The 17,234-nt window shown below is 37.8% G+C and overlaps 1 protein-coding gene across 1 annotated transcript; it reads right to left on the reverse strand.

Moving 5' to 3' along the window:
- Positions 1–4,541: 4,541 nt before the first annotated feature.
- GAL (galanin and GMAP prepropeptide) lies at positions 4,542–15,007 on the reverse strand. Its single transcript, XM_073350611.1, has 6 exons — positions 14,857–15,007; positions 14,337–14,417; positions 13,531–13,585; positions 11,701–11,787; positions 8,319–8,396; positions 4,542–4,747 (listed from the first exon to the last, which is right to left on the reverse strand). Exons 2-6 carry the CDS (start codon positions 14,415–14,417, stop codon positions 4,695–4,697), a joined length of 354 nt encoding a protein of 117 aa, XP_073206712.1. The 5' UTR covers positions 14,857–15,007; the 3' UTR covers positions 4,542–4,694.
- Between the last annotated feature and the right edge of the window lie 2,227 nt (positions 15,008–17,234).

Consider the following 17,234-nt stretch of genomic DNA (forward strand, 5'->3'; position numbering starts at 1 on the left):
GAAGCACATTGGATGTGTGTCTGTTCTCTCTGTGTCTTCCATCAATAGGATTGGTCCTCAGGGCATGGTATAAGGACTACCTTGTTTATCTGTTTTTGCCTGTGGGATTGATTGTGGTGGTGGTATAGTTTTAAAACTGGACAAAATCTCTAATATTGACATTGTTCAACAAGCTAGGTGGATAAATAATATTTTGCTAAATTTATCTCTAAGATGTAGAGATGGAAGAATTTTTGAATAATATAAAAACTAGGGCTGTCGATTAATCACAGTTAACTCATGCGATTAACTCAAAAAATTAATTGTGATTAAAAAAATTTATCGCAATTAATCGCAGTTTTAATTGCATGGTTAAACAATAGAATACCAATTGAAATTTATTAAATATTTTGGATGTTTTTCTACATTTTCAAATATATTGGTTTCAGTTACAACACAGAATACAAAATGTACAGTGCTCACTTTATATTATTTTTATTACAAATATTTGCACTGTAAAAATGATAATAAAAAGAAACAGTATTTTTCAGTTCACCTTATACAAGTACCATAGTGCAAGCTCTTTGTTGTGAAAGCACAACTTTCAAATGTAGATTTTTTTTATTACATAACTGCTCTCAAAACCAAAACAATGTAAAACTTTAGAGCCTACAAGTCCACTCAGTCCTACTTCTTGTTCAGCCAATCGCTCAGACAAACAACTTTGTTTATATTTGCAGGAGATAATGCTGCCCGCTTCTTATTTACAGTGTCACCTGAAAGTGAGAACAGACATTCGCATGGCACTTTTGTAGCCGGTATTTACATGCCAGATCTGCTAAACATTCGTATGCTCCTTCACGCTTTGGCCACCATTCCAGAGGACATGCTTCCATGCCGATGATGCTTATTTTAAAAATAATGCGTTAATTAAATTTGTGACTGAACTCCTTGTGGGAGAATTGTATGTCTCCTTCTCTGTTTTACACCCGCATTCTGCCATATATTTCATATTGTAGAAGTCTCGGATGATGACCCAGCATGTTGTTATTTTAAGAACACTTTCACTGCAGATTTGACAAAATGCAAAGAAGGTACCAGTGCGTGATTTCTAAAGATAACTACAGTACTCGACCCAAGGTTTAAGAATTTGAATTGATCGCTTCCAAAATCTGAGAGGGACAAGGTGTGAAGCAGGCTTTCAGAAATCTTAAAAGAACAACACTCTGATGTGGAAACTACAGAACCCAAACCACCAAAAAAGAAAATCAACCTTCTGCTGGTGGCATTTGACTCAGATAATGAAAATGAACTTGTGTTGGTCTGCACTGCTTTGTATTGTTATCGAGCAGAACCCGTCATCATCATGGATGCATGTCCCCTGGAATGGTGCTTGAAGCATGAAGGGACATATGAATGGCGCATCTGGCACATAAATATCTTGCGATGCTGGCTACAACAGTGCCATGCAAACGCATGTTCTCACTTTCAGGTGACATTATAAACAAGAAGTGGGCAGCATTATCTCCCAAATGTAAGCAAATTTGTTTAACTGAGTGATTGCCTGAACAAGAAGTAGGACTGAGTGGACTTGTAGGCTTTAAAGCTTTACATTGTTTTAATTTTGAATGCAGTTATTTTTTGTACATAATTCTACATTTGTAAGTTCAACTTTCATGATAAAGAGATTATACTACAGTACTTGTTTTAATTAATTGAAAAATACTATTTCTTTTATTTTTACGGTGCAAATATTTATAATAAAAAATAAATATAAAGTGAGCACTGTGCACTTTGTATTCTGTGTTGTAATTGAAATCAATATATTTGAAAACATGGAAAACATCCAAAATATTTTATATAAATAGTATTCTATTATTATTTAATCACGATTAATTTTTTGAATGGCTTGACAGCCCTAATAAAAACCTACACACATTTTGGTCAAGATTTTTTTTAATGGTTTGCAAAGATTAAAGTTGGGGGGGCACTTAGTGGGGAGGGAGGGATACCTTGAAAAAATGTGCCTTTCTATATCTTTATTTTGGAATTGTAAATCCTGAAATATGTACTGATAGGAATTCTTATCGTGCTCATTACTGAGTAAAATTATATGGCCTGTGTTATGCAGCAGATCAGACTAGATGATCATAATGATCCTTTCTAGTCTTAGAATCTGTGAATCAACGTAGTATCTGAGGAATAATACCATAATCAGAGCTGGTCTTGTGGGACTATCAGCTCAGACAAAGTCAGGCAGCACGGGAAATCTTCCAAAAAAACTTGAGCTCATGAGACTTCCAGTATAAAGAATTTCAAACAAACATCCCAACAAAACCTTATGAAATTTATCCATCACTACTTAGGAACATTTTAACTGGAATCAGTTTAGCAGCGGTACTAATTTGATTACAGTAATTTAGCTCACTTTATTTTAAACTGAATTTCTCATTCTATTTGAAAAGAAAACAAAATCATACTGAATTAAAGTTCTTTGAACTTGATATTGGAATCAACTGTTTTTCCAGAGAAAGAGTAGAATCCTTATGGTTGAGTACTACAGAGAGGTCCATTAATCCTAAACATACATAATGCACCAGATCCAAAACCCATGGAAGTAGGTGGAAAGACTTCTGTTGACTTCAGTAAGTCCTGGATCAGGTCATTAGGTGGCAGTGTGGAAAATATTAGCGGAATAAGGGTTAAAATTTGTTATTTCTTCTTTTTTGCTAGTCTTGGAATCTCATGCATTTCTCAAATATTTCTAGCAGCTCAGATGGTGAAAACTTTTTGCACTACTTCCCAATACATCCTAGTGACACCTGCTCTTTATGGACCTGATCAAAAACCCATTGAAGTTGAGGGAAGGCTTCCATTGATTTTGGTGGTCGTCAGATCAGACTCTGAGCAACCATCCGAGAAACAACATATGTTGATCAACTTTAAAGTGGCCACAAGGACAGGGGTTTGGTTACTGGAGGTAGCTACTAGAATAGATTTAACTATAATAAAAGTGAATATCAGATTATGTAGTAATTCCTCTGGAATTTCCGACAATCTGCTTGCTCTGATCAGCAACATTTTAAAGTGCCAATGCTTCATAGCACTGTAAGCACATAGCATAAAATTCACCTAAGTGGAGGACCCATCCAAAGCTCTCTGGCTCGCCCAAGTACAGTAGAACCCTATAAGGAATTTTTTTTTAATTCTACTCTTGCCCCGCAATTTCCACTCCCACCTGCTCCTGCATTGTTTCTTGAATTTTTATCTCATTCCTGCTGTTATGGCAGTTGGTCCTATGGGAACCCAGTCCCACTGCAGGACTCTAAAATTGTCCCAGTAATGGCTGGATGAGCTGCTCTCAGCAGATGTCTCCCCACTCCCTGCACCCCTGTGCAATAGGATGGGAACTCCCTGACCCTGCCAACTCACTCATGCAGAAGGATCCGAATTCTTATACACCTCTATTAGGGGATGAGCAGCCCCGGTGTCTTCCCCTTCCCCATGCAAAGGAATTAGAAACTTCCAACTCTCCCTGCAAATAGCTGGAGAAACCCTGCATCATCATGCACGGGCAGGGAGACCCCCCCATTGCCATCCTTACTTCTGCACTGTTGCTGATGGTGCTGCTGCCTTCAGAGTTGGGTGGCTGGAGAGCGTTGGCTGCTGAATGGGACGTTCATGTTGTTTTCAGTGCAGGAGGACTGGTTTTTAAATCCTGCTTCTGCCACAATACCCATTCCCACTCTTGAATTTTTAATCCTGTTCCCGCTATTATGGCAGCAGGTCCTGTGGGACCCACAGGATCCCAGTCCCACTGCAGGGTTCTACTCCCAAGGCTCATGGTGAGTCTATGCAGCAGGTTGGTTGGTGGGTGTAGATGCAGTGGCCATGCAGGGGTTGTAGAAGGAGATTCTACCCTGGCCCTTATCAGTGCACTTGGAGAAGAGACCACATGATCTAGGAAACCAAGTCTACTCCAGAGGTATGTGTAGTGATTGAGTTGCAGTCCTATAGCCTGCATCCATCCTGGAGAGGATTACATCTTCTCTAACTTAGTTCCATAGTTCCTTCTGAAGGGCTTGATTCTGTAAGGGCTGGGCATTCTGACCTTGATCCAAAAAAGCTCTTTAAGCATATGAATAGTCTTATTGACGACAATAGGGCCATGTCTACCCTATGGGCACCACAGTTATGGAACTGTAGTGCTACACTCTAGAAGATTCCTTCAGCAACAGAAGGGGTTTTTTCCAATCACTGTAGAGCTCCATCCGATCGAGCGATGGTAACTAGACTGACAGAAGCATTCTTCCCTTGATCTAGCTGCATCTACACAGGGGGTTAAGCTGACACAGCGACAGTGCTCAGGCTTAGGATGGTTCTTATACTTAAAGTTAAGCATGCATTTAATATACTACATTTTGTGCATTATATGTATGTAATTTTAAAACACTAGTGTAAGGAAAACGAAACAAAATGCAGCTGTTCTTTTTTTATTTTACCACTTACCTAAAGAAACTTTTTTATCAAGGCAAAAATCTTACATTGTAACAGCACAGAAAAAAAACAAAACAAAAAGGGCAGAAAGTAGTTTACCATGTGTAACTGTGTATAAGAGTAATGTAAACAATAATCACCATCTTCTGTTCATTTAAAGCTCTGTTTAGAGTTCAGTCTTAAATTTACAATACAACAAAGTATAAATACATTATTTTTCAGGACAGATTTGTTTCTTCTGATGAAAGTAGATTATCTAGTGCCCCAGCCTCTGCAAAGGGGAAAAAGAAAAAACACAGTCATTATTTTCAGCAACAAATAGTTAAGTGCAAAGTTTAGTATTAACAATTGATTCCTAAAAATCAGCCTTAGGATTGCTAAACTTTCTTACTTTGCTTCCCTTCAACCACAGATGAGGCAACAGGCTCATGCTTTTCATGGCTCATTTCTAGGCTATTAATAAGTAATAACTTCCTGTTATAATTTACACTATTTTTAAAAACCTTCCACATCAACCTTGATGTTTTGATTCATATCATAAGATTTATTATTGTTTGATCCTGCAACTGGCTCAGGCTGGGCAGACCCCCGCACCGAGCCAGTTTCAGAATTGGGGCCTAAAAGGCCAACTGTGATAGTGACCTTCAAGAAATCACTTGTGAGGGTGTTGTTATAAATATGCCCCTTCTCTTTAAGATGAAAGTATATGAATTATCTGAATCATTATTGTTTAAAACATTTCTCTAAAATGGATTATTTTGAGAAAGAAAATGCATAAATCAATATATTTATTGTAATAAACTGACATTTGAGTAGATGTGTAAAAAGCATTACATTATTATTGGCCTGAAAATATATCTATATATTTTTAAATCAAATAATGATTGGCCTACATATTCATGTCAAGATTTCGCTGGTAGCCATTGTTAGCTAAAAACATAGCATCACTTGCTAATATTCTGTGTTTTGTAGCTTTGAGTACCAGTTCTGCATCACAGAAAAGCCATTGTGCATGATCCAGGGAATTTGGTTTTTGTGTAGTCTCAAGGTTGATTGTAACAGTAAGGAGGAGTATGTAACTGTGTGATCCAAAGAGCAGACTGGTTAATTTTTACTCAGAAAGTCACAGTTCAGCCCCTGGTTGATGCTTGACCCCTGGGGCAAGTAATTGGTGTCATCTCTTTACTAGGTGCATATTACTTATCCCTCCATGCTGGCTCAGTTTGCAGAGGTCAGGGCTCAGCCTATTCCCCAGCCATTCCTGTTCACCTGCCCAGGAGGGTGCTCCAACCCCCACACTGGGACATAGCTTACTCATGGGAGTACAGAAATGTCTGTATTGCACTGGTATATAAACACCAGCTGGCCAAATATTAAAATCAGGATCTCGGTGAGCTTCCATTTAGCACTTAGTCACTGAGGCCCAAATAATCCTCTGGATGGGAACCCTAACTCATTTGCAATAAGCTTGCATTTTCCTTCACATGATTTGTTGGGAGAAGAGGATCAATACCACTGATCATGGATGTCTCAAGAGCTACCCTCCCTGAGCCATTTATGCTCTCAAGCTGTTCATGCAGTGACTACTGTTCCCAAGTTTTGGGTGGATTCACCGATACCGACTTTCCACTCACCCATACATAGGCTATTCAAGTGAGGAAGTAGGGTCCTCAAAAAGTTATTTCAAGTGTCTACCCTGTAAATATGGGTTTGGGCAGATGCTCAATGTTCAGTTAACTGAGAGGAACAGCACTGAAAGATTGGAGATTTTTAGAGCATTGTATGAATGTTTGGAAATGTTATTTTAGATCCATGTAATCTATCAGATGAGTAAAAATGTTGAATGGAAAAATACTTGTACTCCACCCAGTGACTAAGTAAACATGCTCTGCAGGAAGTGGGAAGAGAAATGGAGCCACCCTCGCCCAGCTGCGTAATAAGCCTCCAGAGACCAGTAACTCACCTTGCAAGCAGATCCATCGATTTTAATAGGTTACCCTCTGAAAGCTACTTCTCAAAATTAGGATAGAAGATTTGGGCCCCAGTTTTGCCTATTTGACATTTCTGTAAAAATGTCGATTGTTTTTACAAAAAAAGGAGGGGTTTTTGTGCAGTTAATCCACATTAATGTTATTATACAGCAAAACCAGGGTTATCTGGAAAACTCTTATCCCAAACATGGTCATGTCCTACTGTGACCTCTCAGATCTTGAAAATCCCTTCAGTTTTCCCAAAGTTTGATTGAGTTAACTTATTCAAACATGCTCCATGAGATTCAGGTAAACTGGGATGTGCTGTGTTTGAAAAACGTTTGAGAAAGTCCAAAAGCAAACCTAAGATTTTGTGCCAGAGGCAGGACAGTTGAATTATTCTCAATCCCTGGAAAGGACAGTTCTGCTCAAAGATCCTTAACTATATCATTCAGACACACACATTCTCTGTAGACTGTGCAATGTAATTTAGTCAACATTGTGGTTGTATTTTAGTATTTACAGTATTCTCAGGAGTGAATATTTTTCTGAGCCAACATAGATCATTTTAGAAAAGGATGCCAAAACTGTCCAGAGTTTAATTTATAAAATCCATATAATCTTGAGGTTAGACTGTGAATCTCTTTTCACAAGTGAAAATAAATGACAAATGTATCATTCCAGTGCATTAATTAACACAGCATCTGTAATTTTATCTAACAGTAAATTCATTGTTATGAAAGTGTCTATAATTCATTATAGTCAAAGGTAGGGATTTATAGAGAAGGTATGTGACAGAATTGGTGACTTTTGAATGAAAGATCCATAATGCTTGCAATTACAATACATGCCTTTAATGTTCCTGTTATTTTTTCCTCCTAATGCAAATCACTTTCTAAATATTTTGAATGTAGCAGAGTTCAAAGGAGCAATTCTATATTGGCTGAAAAGTTGAAAAAAGGTATATTTACGTAAATCAATTTACTTTGCCTGAAATTTTCTGAAAAATGCACGAAGACCTTCAAAGTGAGAATAGAGGTTTAGTAACCACCCAGGTTTTCCCTTTGCTTGATGCTATAATAAAGGCATAATCCTTAGTTAGGCATCCTTAGAGTTCTCAGTCTTGCAGGTCCTATAGATAGTTCTCCAGTATTTCACAGGGAGTTTCGCCTCTGTTTGAACTGTTGCCACACAGGTGAGTGATGTCACAATTTCAGGGAATATGACTTCACCACTGTGTCCCAATGGAGGGAAAATTTGTTTTCTTTGTCACTGTCTTCCACAAATGTAAAAACAACTTGATGATAACTTTGAAACATCTCCTTTTATTCAGTCTTTTGAGTAAAAACATTGACCCTATTGAAAGATAGTTCAAACAGTTTTAGCAGTTGTCATCATTTTGATGGTACCTACAGGACCCCTCTGTGCTAGGCACTGTACACATGCATAATGAAAAGATGGTTCCTGCACCAAGGAGCTTATAGTCAACATCTCAATCCTGCGGCCACTTAGTCATATACTTAATGTCTTGCACTTCTGTGACACTACTTGTATGCTGAACTTTAAGCATCTCCATAAGTTTTGTGGGAGCAGGCTTTAAGTAGTTTCTTTCAGATATCAATTTATTAATATGCATATTCAGTGATATTGTTTCAGCACATTTTGTCCTAGGAGTTATATCAATCATCATCAAGACCATTCTCCAGTGATGCTCAACAAAGTCACACAATTTAAACATGAATCTACAATTATACATTTAATCCCAGTCCTGCAGCTCTTATTCAAGAGTTTTGTCCAAGTAAGGATTACAGAATTAGATCCGCAGTGACTGAAATAAAACTGTACTTTTAAATGATTGAGAACTTTACTAACCTTTAAGATGCAAGTAAGTCAAAAATTCAATTACTGTGCGTACAACATTGTCGTCAACCGCTGGTTTCCCAAAATTACCTAGAAAACATTTATGGGATATTATTTAATGTACAGATAATAGTGAATGTATCAGCAAATATTCATACTGTGACTAAAGTTGTAAGAGTTCAGAAAAAATCTGTGAAACTACATTTCATTTTAAAAGTTCAGTGGAAAAACAGCCAGATTCTCTTCTGCACTGAAATATGTTTGGTGCAAGAATTGGGTGACATCAGGGAGCTTGTTCCAGCTCCCTGATTCTGGAGCTTCTGTACTGATGTAAATTAAAGCAGCCTTCAGGTTATTTGGTTTACAGTGCTTGTAAGGTCCTCCAGGGCTGTCTGTGGAACTTGTAAATTCTGCAACACCAGTCAAGATGTTTATATCTGAAGGGACCTCAGAGGCTCAGATTTCCAGAGAAAATGGGTGAATAAATTTGGACATAATTTTATTAAAAAAGATAGTCCACTGCATTAGTACCCCTTGAACATGTAAACAATTATCATTTTAAGATACTTTATAAGAAGCCACTACATTCCACAAGTGAAAGATATGTTTTTCAAAATACCCGATTCAATTCCAGTGAAACTTAAAAACAAAGTCTTCATTGACTAGGGTCTGCATGAGACATTTCAGGTGCAAAGGAGATTTTCAGAGATGATGGAAGGAGTGTGCTTAAATGAAGTTTATAACAAAGATTGTAACTTAGTTTAGGTCCCATTCTGCAAAGTGCTGAGCACTATCAACTTGGGGTAGCTTCACTGGGAATTGAGGGCACGCAGCAGCACCTAAGAAGCAACGTGTGCAGCTCCACGATGTATAGTTTCCAGATCACATATTTACAAAAGAACGGTCTACATGTCCACAGCTGGAAAACACAGTGAGTCAGTCAGAAGTATTACTAGATCAGAGTGCACTAACTGTCCCTTTCATCAATATTTTAGAGTAGCAAAGTATTATACCTGCTTTGCTAGGCACCAATATTTCAGGAAAGAATTTGAATTTTTTTTTCTGTACAACCATAACCATAAATGAACTAATAGTCTTCAACAGAATTTTACAACTTATGGGAGGCCTATCAATGTTCTCCTATTAATAAGTAATAAGCAAAGAACCTTATCTGAATTTTGGACCTTTGTTGACTATCAGACGTGTCTCTATTGTACTGTCAGGGTTTGAGTTAGATTGTAAGTTCCTTGGAGCAGGACTATCTTCCCCTGTTAGTACAATGCTGAGCACAGGAATAACTATCAGCCTTCTCTGGATTGGAGTGAGAAATGGATCTCATTTTGAGATTCCCTAACAGAGGACTAGATCATGTCTTTTGATCCATGTATAGGGCTCTTTCCATGTGTGGATCACTCCCTCACTATACAGAGGAGAGTCACAACAGCTCCCAAGGCTTCTTCTGGACCTCATAAATAGCTATCTGTGTGTTTGGAGATCTGTGTAGATTAGAAGGAAGCAAGTAGTGGGTGGAACAGGCAAAAAAAAAAAAAAGGTAGATCAAGAGAAGGTCCTGAGGAGACCTGTAGGTTATACTTAAAAATTCACACACCTCCACCCACCTACCCCTAACTCAGTGGGGAACCCCCTCCTTTAAGGGACGCCTCAGCTGTGCTACCAAGTAGCAAGGCTAGAGATTCTGTAGTAGCACAGAGCCTCCATATGTATGGCCAGGGAGGAGAGTCTGGTATATCCTGCTCTCCCAATGGAAGACGTCAGAGGAAATGCTGATGGAAATTTTACAACATTTGCTGCCTTAACATGGTGTTACCATGTAGGTGTGATCTAGATATGAAACTGCAATTCTATAAAGCAAAAGCTACCTGCTGCTAAGCTGTAATTCTGTTTAATGATGAATCAAGAGAGAAAGTTGGTTGTTATATCAATGTTTAGAAGTGGTGTGTTCCTGTTAATAATATCCAGCTGAGTACCTGCTTTAACTCATTGACTGTCACATCACTTTTTATATGTATTTTTTTATTATTACAAATTGATATTCAAAATTCTATACAAAGTATTTAAAATAAAACCTCAATAAATGGCAACTAAAAAACAACATTTGCCTCTGTAGAAGCTCCTCAGCTGCCTCTAGCATCATTCATCCTTTCTCTAGGCATGCAAGCTGAGTATTTGTTAGTTCAATAAAAAAGTTTCAGATATACCAAGAAAAGGAAATGGCTTTTGTATTGGTCTAAATATTTGCTTAAAGAAAAATAAGGTGTTTTGAACAAAGTAACATTTTTGCATACCAATACATAGGAATTAGAGGAATAAAATTAAATGATTTAGGATGTACAATTTGAATTTTGAACCATTACCCTCACCATAAAGTAGAAAAAAAATGTACAATACAAACAAGGGTTATAAAAACAGGAAGGTTTCAGAGTAACAGCCGTGTTAGTCTGTATTCGCAAAAAGAAAAGGAGTACTTGTGGCACCTTAGACTAACCAATTTATTTGAGCATAAGCTTTCATGAGCTCATGAAAGCTTATGCTCAAATAAATTGGTTAGTTTCTAAGGTGCCACAAGTACTCCTTTTCTTTTTGCGAAAAACAGGAAGATATACCACAGGGATCTGATCCTGAGAAGTACAGAGCACTTAACTCCCATTGAGCTCAGAGTTGTGAATGTTCAGCACCTCTCAGGATTAAGGGCCTGTTCTAAAACCCATTGCATTAAATGGAAAGACTCCTACGGACTTCATTAAGCTTTGGATCAGGACCTACGTCTTCTAACTGAAAGAATCTGTATAATTTTTCCATAATTAAACAATTATACTTGCGATGGGGTTATGAAAAAATCCATTTCTCAAATCCAGCTCTATACAGCTTTCAGCTCTATGTTGGTATGATAAAAGGGGTCTCCTGTTTCTATACCTTTCCCTAATCTATGATCTCCCCAATATTGTCTTTACTGATCACACTCCTGGGCTAATCAGTTAGGACTAAGTGTCCAAAAGGACTTGAAAGCTTTGTTTTGAACATAAAGAAAAAAAAAGGTAGGTTTTAATAGTAAAACGTGTTAAATTTAGATAAAATTAAGGAAACTCAAAAGCTTTTGTCCTGCCAGTCAAATGTATGACTCTGCATTTTGAAATATTGGAGGCAGAATACACATAATTCAGGTCATGATCTCCAAACTCTGGAGACAAATTTTGCTTTCCTTTCTCATATGAATACTCTCATTGACTTCAATGGGACTACTCATGTATGTTAAGTACATTGTCCCCTTAAATGGAAGCTTAAGCTTGCTTGCAGGCAGTACAAATAACTCAAACGTAGTAAATAAAATGCTGTATACAGAAGCACAAACTCTTGGGTTTCATAATTTCATTACCTATTTTTATGTCCTCTTCAGGCTGTATGTCACGTTTACCAGCTAGGCCATGTTTGTCATTAAAAGATCTGTGATTATCTACTGCATCTGTTAAATAAATTAGAGATGAAGAGTTAATTTCATTTACAATCTCCAGCCTGGTTTTCATGGATTTTATTGAGATGGCTATAAAAAAAAGTCTCTTCTTGAGCTTTCTTTTCATTCGTGCACGAGAACATGATGGGATTGTTAATGGAATGATGTACAATTAGTGAATCAAAAGAATAATTCCTTAATAAGCTTTTTTTTAAAATTGTGTGTATGTAGTTTATATCCATTAAGGGCCCATTCCTATATTGCTTGCACTCCCAAACTCTTCCTGAATTGAGTGGGAGTTTTGGGTGTACAAGGAATGCAGAGTTGGACCATTCATGGGTAATTTAGGAATGTAGTTTTGCTATTCTTGCCTCTTTAAAACAAAAAAAAAGGTGCTAAGTAATTTGTTTAAAAGTAAACTGCTATTAGTTTACATGAATAACCTCCAAAAGCTCTCTTCTCTCCCCCTTGCAGTGGGCATTTCCTTTATCAGTAAAAGCTGATCAATACAACCGGCAACAGAGGATGATGCCTATTATCCAGTCTTAGAGAAATGGCACTCGGCAAATATATGCCCTCATTACAGAATGTCATGTATGTCTTTCAACACAGTCTATTCTGGCATTGCTGCTTTAACACAAATATACTTACAAAACATTTACAGAATCAATAAATACATCAAAGATGCATACATTTGTATCCCAAGGTCAGTTACAAAAGGTGAATAAAGGAAAAAAAATATGATCCTTATATGGACAGCAGTATTAATTATCTGTAATGTTTATCATAGACTATAGAGGGTGAAACTAGGCAACCCCCAGTAATATTTAACATAAAAAGTAGTAAAGGTAGGTATAGATGTCTGTATGTTTTATGCCTCTCAGCATCTTGAAAACCTTGGGTAAAAATAAATGACATTTATTAAATCAGCTACAAATAGTTTTAAAGGAAGGCTTTTTGGCCTATTTGGGACACCTTCACTTTTCATCTCCATATTTTTTTGGAAACCTGAACTTTACATTTTCAGCCTCTCAGACATTGGTGTTTGTTTTTATTTACAAAATGGAATTAATTATTTTCCTCTTGTAAGTTACTGATATTTACAATCTCAGAGAAAGAAAAGGAGTACTTGTGGCACCTTAGAGACTAACAAATTTATGTGAGCATAAGTTTTAGGAGAGTTTGTTTTGTCCAAGAATAGTATCAGAAGGCTATGCATCTGGGCATTTTTATGTAGATTTAGGGTGAAATCTTGGCCCCACTGAGTTCAGTGGCAAAGCTGCCACTGATTTCAATGGGGCCCCAATTTCACCCATAGTATTTCCCCCTTGATTGACCTCCAAAATTCCATAAAATGTTATAACTACTTAGCAAGGCAAATGCTCTTAGATTCTATACAGTTAGTGATCATTATTGTATAATTGGAGGTAAAGCTACTATTTTAGAGTAATAAGATGTTTGCCATCTAAGAATTACAACTCACTATCACTAAGGAACTCCAAGAGTACCCAAATGTGTAATTCCATATAATTTAGTGCTTTTACATGGCATTGCTTTTAAAGAGGAAGCTTAAATTCTATTTGTTTCTATCCCAGGCTTCAGATGTGTAACTAATTGAAGGTTCTCTGAAATAACACTCTTTAGTTTTATGTAATAGCCAGATTAGTGGGTAGCACACTCTTAGCAGATAATAGGGTCAAGTGACCATTTTTAATAGAATTTTAAAAATATAGAAAAATTAAATATTTGACTTACGTGGCCCAAGCAGGTAACCAGCACTATTCAAAGTCCAGCCCCGTTTTTCTTTTGCCTTACAGAGGGAAAAGTGCAGGTAGGTTATTTATTGCATGATTTACATAATACTTTCTGAAAAAAAAACCAAACACAAACATGAATCTGGGAGGTTGGTTTGTGCAAACAGATTCATTAGGGTTTCTAATGAGCTGATATGTTTTATTCATCAAAAAAAGTGTTATTTCAGTTTGGGTGAAACCCTGGCCTCACTGGAGTCAATGGGAGTTTTGCCATTGACTTCAGCATGATCGGGATTTTGACCCTATATAGACGAAAGTGCAAATCACACATTAAAATTTCTAATGCAAACTTTACAAGTTAAAATAAATGTGACCTGCTCCCAATCTGCTTTACTGAAAAGTATAACTATTTCCCTCTAGATACTTGTTTGGATTTACACAATTTGTCATTGTATCTCAGCTGTTTATATTTTGTAAGCTTTATGTAAAAAAAAAAAAAAAAGCATTCCTTGTTTTTTTCTAAGTTAAGATGGCCATTCATTGAACTTTACTGTATAAAACTAATAGCCCTTGTTTTGTTTAACTACTCTGTAGTACATTTGTCATAATTAGATGAGTATTCAAATGTCCAATATTCCCAATTGTTCATCCACCATCCAAAATATTCTCGGGCACTTGCTTTGTTTTGCTCAGCCCTGTGTCTAACCAGAGTGCCCGTCAGCGTAGCGTGCACTGGTACTTGTCAGCGGAGACGCTGAGTGAGCGTGTCTAATGGATAGAGCCCCTGTAAATGAAGTTTATACTTACTGATAAAACGAGTCCAAATGTCTCCGAGAGGGTGGCGCAAAGGATTAAAGAGAGCAACAGGAGACTAGTCCACCTCCTCATCTGAAAGGAGACCACAAACGCTCGGGGTTATTTGCTTTGCCTTCCAGTTTGGGATCCTAGGTGTGGGGGTTAAAATGGACTTAGGTTCCCACAGGGACCTGACGCCTTAAGAAACATCGAGACAGGAGGAACTTATGAGAAGGAAGGGGGAGTCCCGTGCATCTGAAAGTTCAGGAAGGAACGGCAGAGAATGTCAAATCCTAAAAAAGCAGGAACACCCCCGAAGTTGGAGACGGAACCTGACCTCACAGGGGCATGGAGACAGGAGATCAGCCTTTACAATACCTGCCCCTTTCCCCACTTCTACACACAAGTCATTGCAGTCACTAATATGGGGGGGGGGGGTCAGAAGGGAGGGCGTCCACGGTCTAAGATTTCATGTACCTGAAAGTTAAATACCTTTCAGAAGGCAAAGAGGCTAAAAATAAGGGGAAAGTACCTTGAGTTGGGGTGCGCTGGTCTGTTCTTCACTGCGCGGGTTCAGTCCTGGCTGGCAGTGGGGCAGGGAGCTGTCCGCAGGCTGCTCTGGGGAATGGATGTTCACAGCTGGGACTCCTCACTGCATGGCCCCGGTGCGCTCACGGAGTAGGGGATGCAATGGAGGGGGGGGGGCTGCAGTGCCTGTGAGCCCAAGACCGCTCCCCCTCCGCTATTTATGGGTTGCAGCGCAACTTTGCAGGCGCGGCTCTCTCCCGGGGGAGAATCGAGAGCCGCCCACATCCCCGGGTCATTTCCCCTCGCCAAGTCATTGCATTAGGAAGGGCAAAAATTACAGCAATTCAATTAGAGGCATTTGGAAGCAAGATGTGGGCTGCAGATAGATAACAGCCTAGCCAATTACCTTTCATTACGCTTGGGTTGGACACTGGCTAGCAGTTGAAAAGAGCTCTGTTCTACTAGACAGCCTGGCCTGACTTCTGTCTTTCTCCTGAAACTTCAGAAGTTCTTTGTTGTTGTTTGAGAATAAGGAAAGGTAAATTGAACACAGCTCCCTCTTTGGAGAATCGGGTACAGAAGCAGAGCTAAATGGAAAAGGCTCTGTATTATGCTGGCTAATAACACTCGTATCCTTGTCAATTACAGTATTTGTTATTACATTCAAGAACACAGAATCGTCGTCTGCCCTTCTCTGCGAGCCCCATGAGTCTCTCTTCAGTCCAGCCACTATCGGTTTCTTTTAAAATTCCTTTGAATCAGTCTGTTTACTCTAGCATCAGAGCAAAAGGAACTGGAGGAAAACTGGGTTATTTTACTTACTTACAACTTCAAAGTGTTAAAGGGGGAGCCCTTTTGAAATATATTCTGTTTGTTTCTTGTCTGGACTACAGCTTGGTGACATTTTGCATCTAAAATGTAAGCATTCTTTTTCTCAAGTTTTTGTGAAAAAGTAACACAAACTCACCCCACTATCTATAATACCCCACATGTTCACTTTTGGACATTTTAGTTCGATTGTTTTTTTCTTATCTTAAATAGGGTTATAGTCAGTAAAGTGATGATAAAAGTAACACAACAGGGATTCCAAATTTTGTTTCCCTCAATGATTGACAGATCATTTAATCATCATTGATTAAAAGGCATAAACTGAGTTTTCTAACTAGTGGTCCTGCAAACTCCTTTTGAGAACTGAAAATGACATGGGGAGCTTTCTACTTTACCACAATTTTGCTGGTAATTTAATTGTATTGTACAAGATAGACTAGACACTACCTCACTCTTCTACAGCTCCTAGGATATGCTGTGCCAAAGGAATAAATATGTGGAAGGAAGGGGTTTGAACAGTGTGAGATACAGTATCCCTCATAGGTTTAAAGGCAGGTAGTGTTTTTACTAGAGTGTAGCAAAACTCAGGATAGAGGAAGAGGTCATATCTTGGTCTAGGTCTCCCCCCTACCTGCCATTATGTTCTCCCTGTGGCAGGAAAAGCAGGGCTATATTAGTTTAAACATGTCACTAGAACCCTGATGTAAAAATGCAGCTCTACAGTCTTATGTGGATAATTTGGGTGTAGTTTATTTCTCGCAGTATTTAAATATGAATGCACATCAATGTGAAGAGTAAACTTTGCAAATCTTATTCAACACTTCATGTCATTTACTGGGGATATTCTGTCAGCCAGGACCTGCATGACCCTTAGAATTCAGACTAGATAGATGTGTAAAAGCATCTGGGAAATAGCAAGATAATTTTTGCAAAGTGCCTTTTATTTTAACTTCTCCAGTGAAGCATTTTTTATGAAATTGTCTAGCCTTCATCAGTTACTTTCATTTCTAACTTTGAGGCTATTGTATTACACGAAATGTTTTCTTTGTGTATTAAAATAAAAGGACAAAGGTGTGAAAAATTAGATTTAAGCAGCATTATAATAAAAATGCATTAATTTTGCTATCTTTGGCTGCATTTGTTCTACATGTCCCTCTCAAATGTATTTGGAACAATATATTTTTAACTTGTGACTCTTATTCTCTTTTATCAGCATAATTCTTGCATCAATTTGTCAAATCATGTCATAAAGTAATCTCATCTTTGTTGGAATCAGAAGTAGATGAAAGCCTCTTTATACTCTCAAAGGTTTAATCCATCATTTCGCCATTATACATTTTGTCTAAACCTATATCTTCAGGTTAGTGTCAATTACATAATTTTACCAGTCATTCCTGCAACTGCTGTTCTTATTTTCTCAATTTTCCCTGTCAAGAATGTTATTAGTCTTTATTATTATTTATTATTATTCTGTAGGAATTATAAACCTTACTCCTCCGGCAGAAGAACTGGAAATTAGACTTAAACCTGCTTTTCTATATAAGCTTAAAAAAC

Source organism: Lepidochelys kempii, chromosome 6, assembly GCF_965140265.1.
Source record: "Lepidochelys kempii isolate rLepKem1 chromosome 6, rLepKem1.hap2, whole genome shotgun sequence".
Lineage (NCBI taxonomy): Eukaryota > Metazoa > Chordata > Testudines > Cheloniidae > Lepidochelys > Lepidochelys kempii.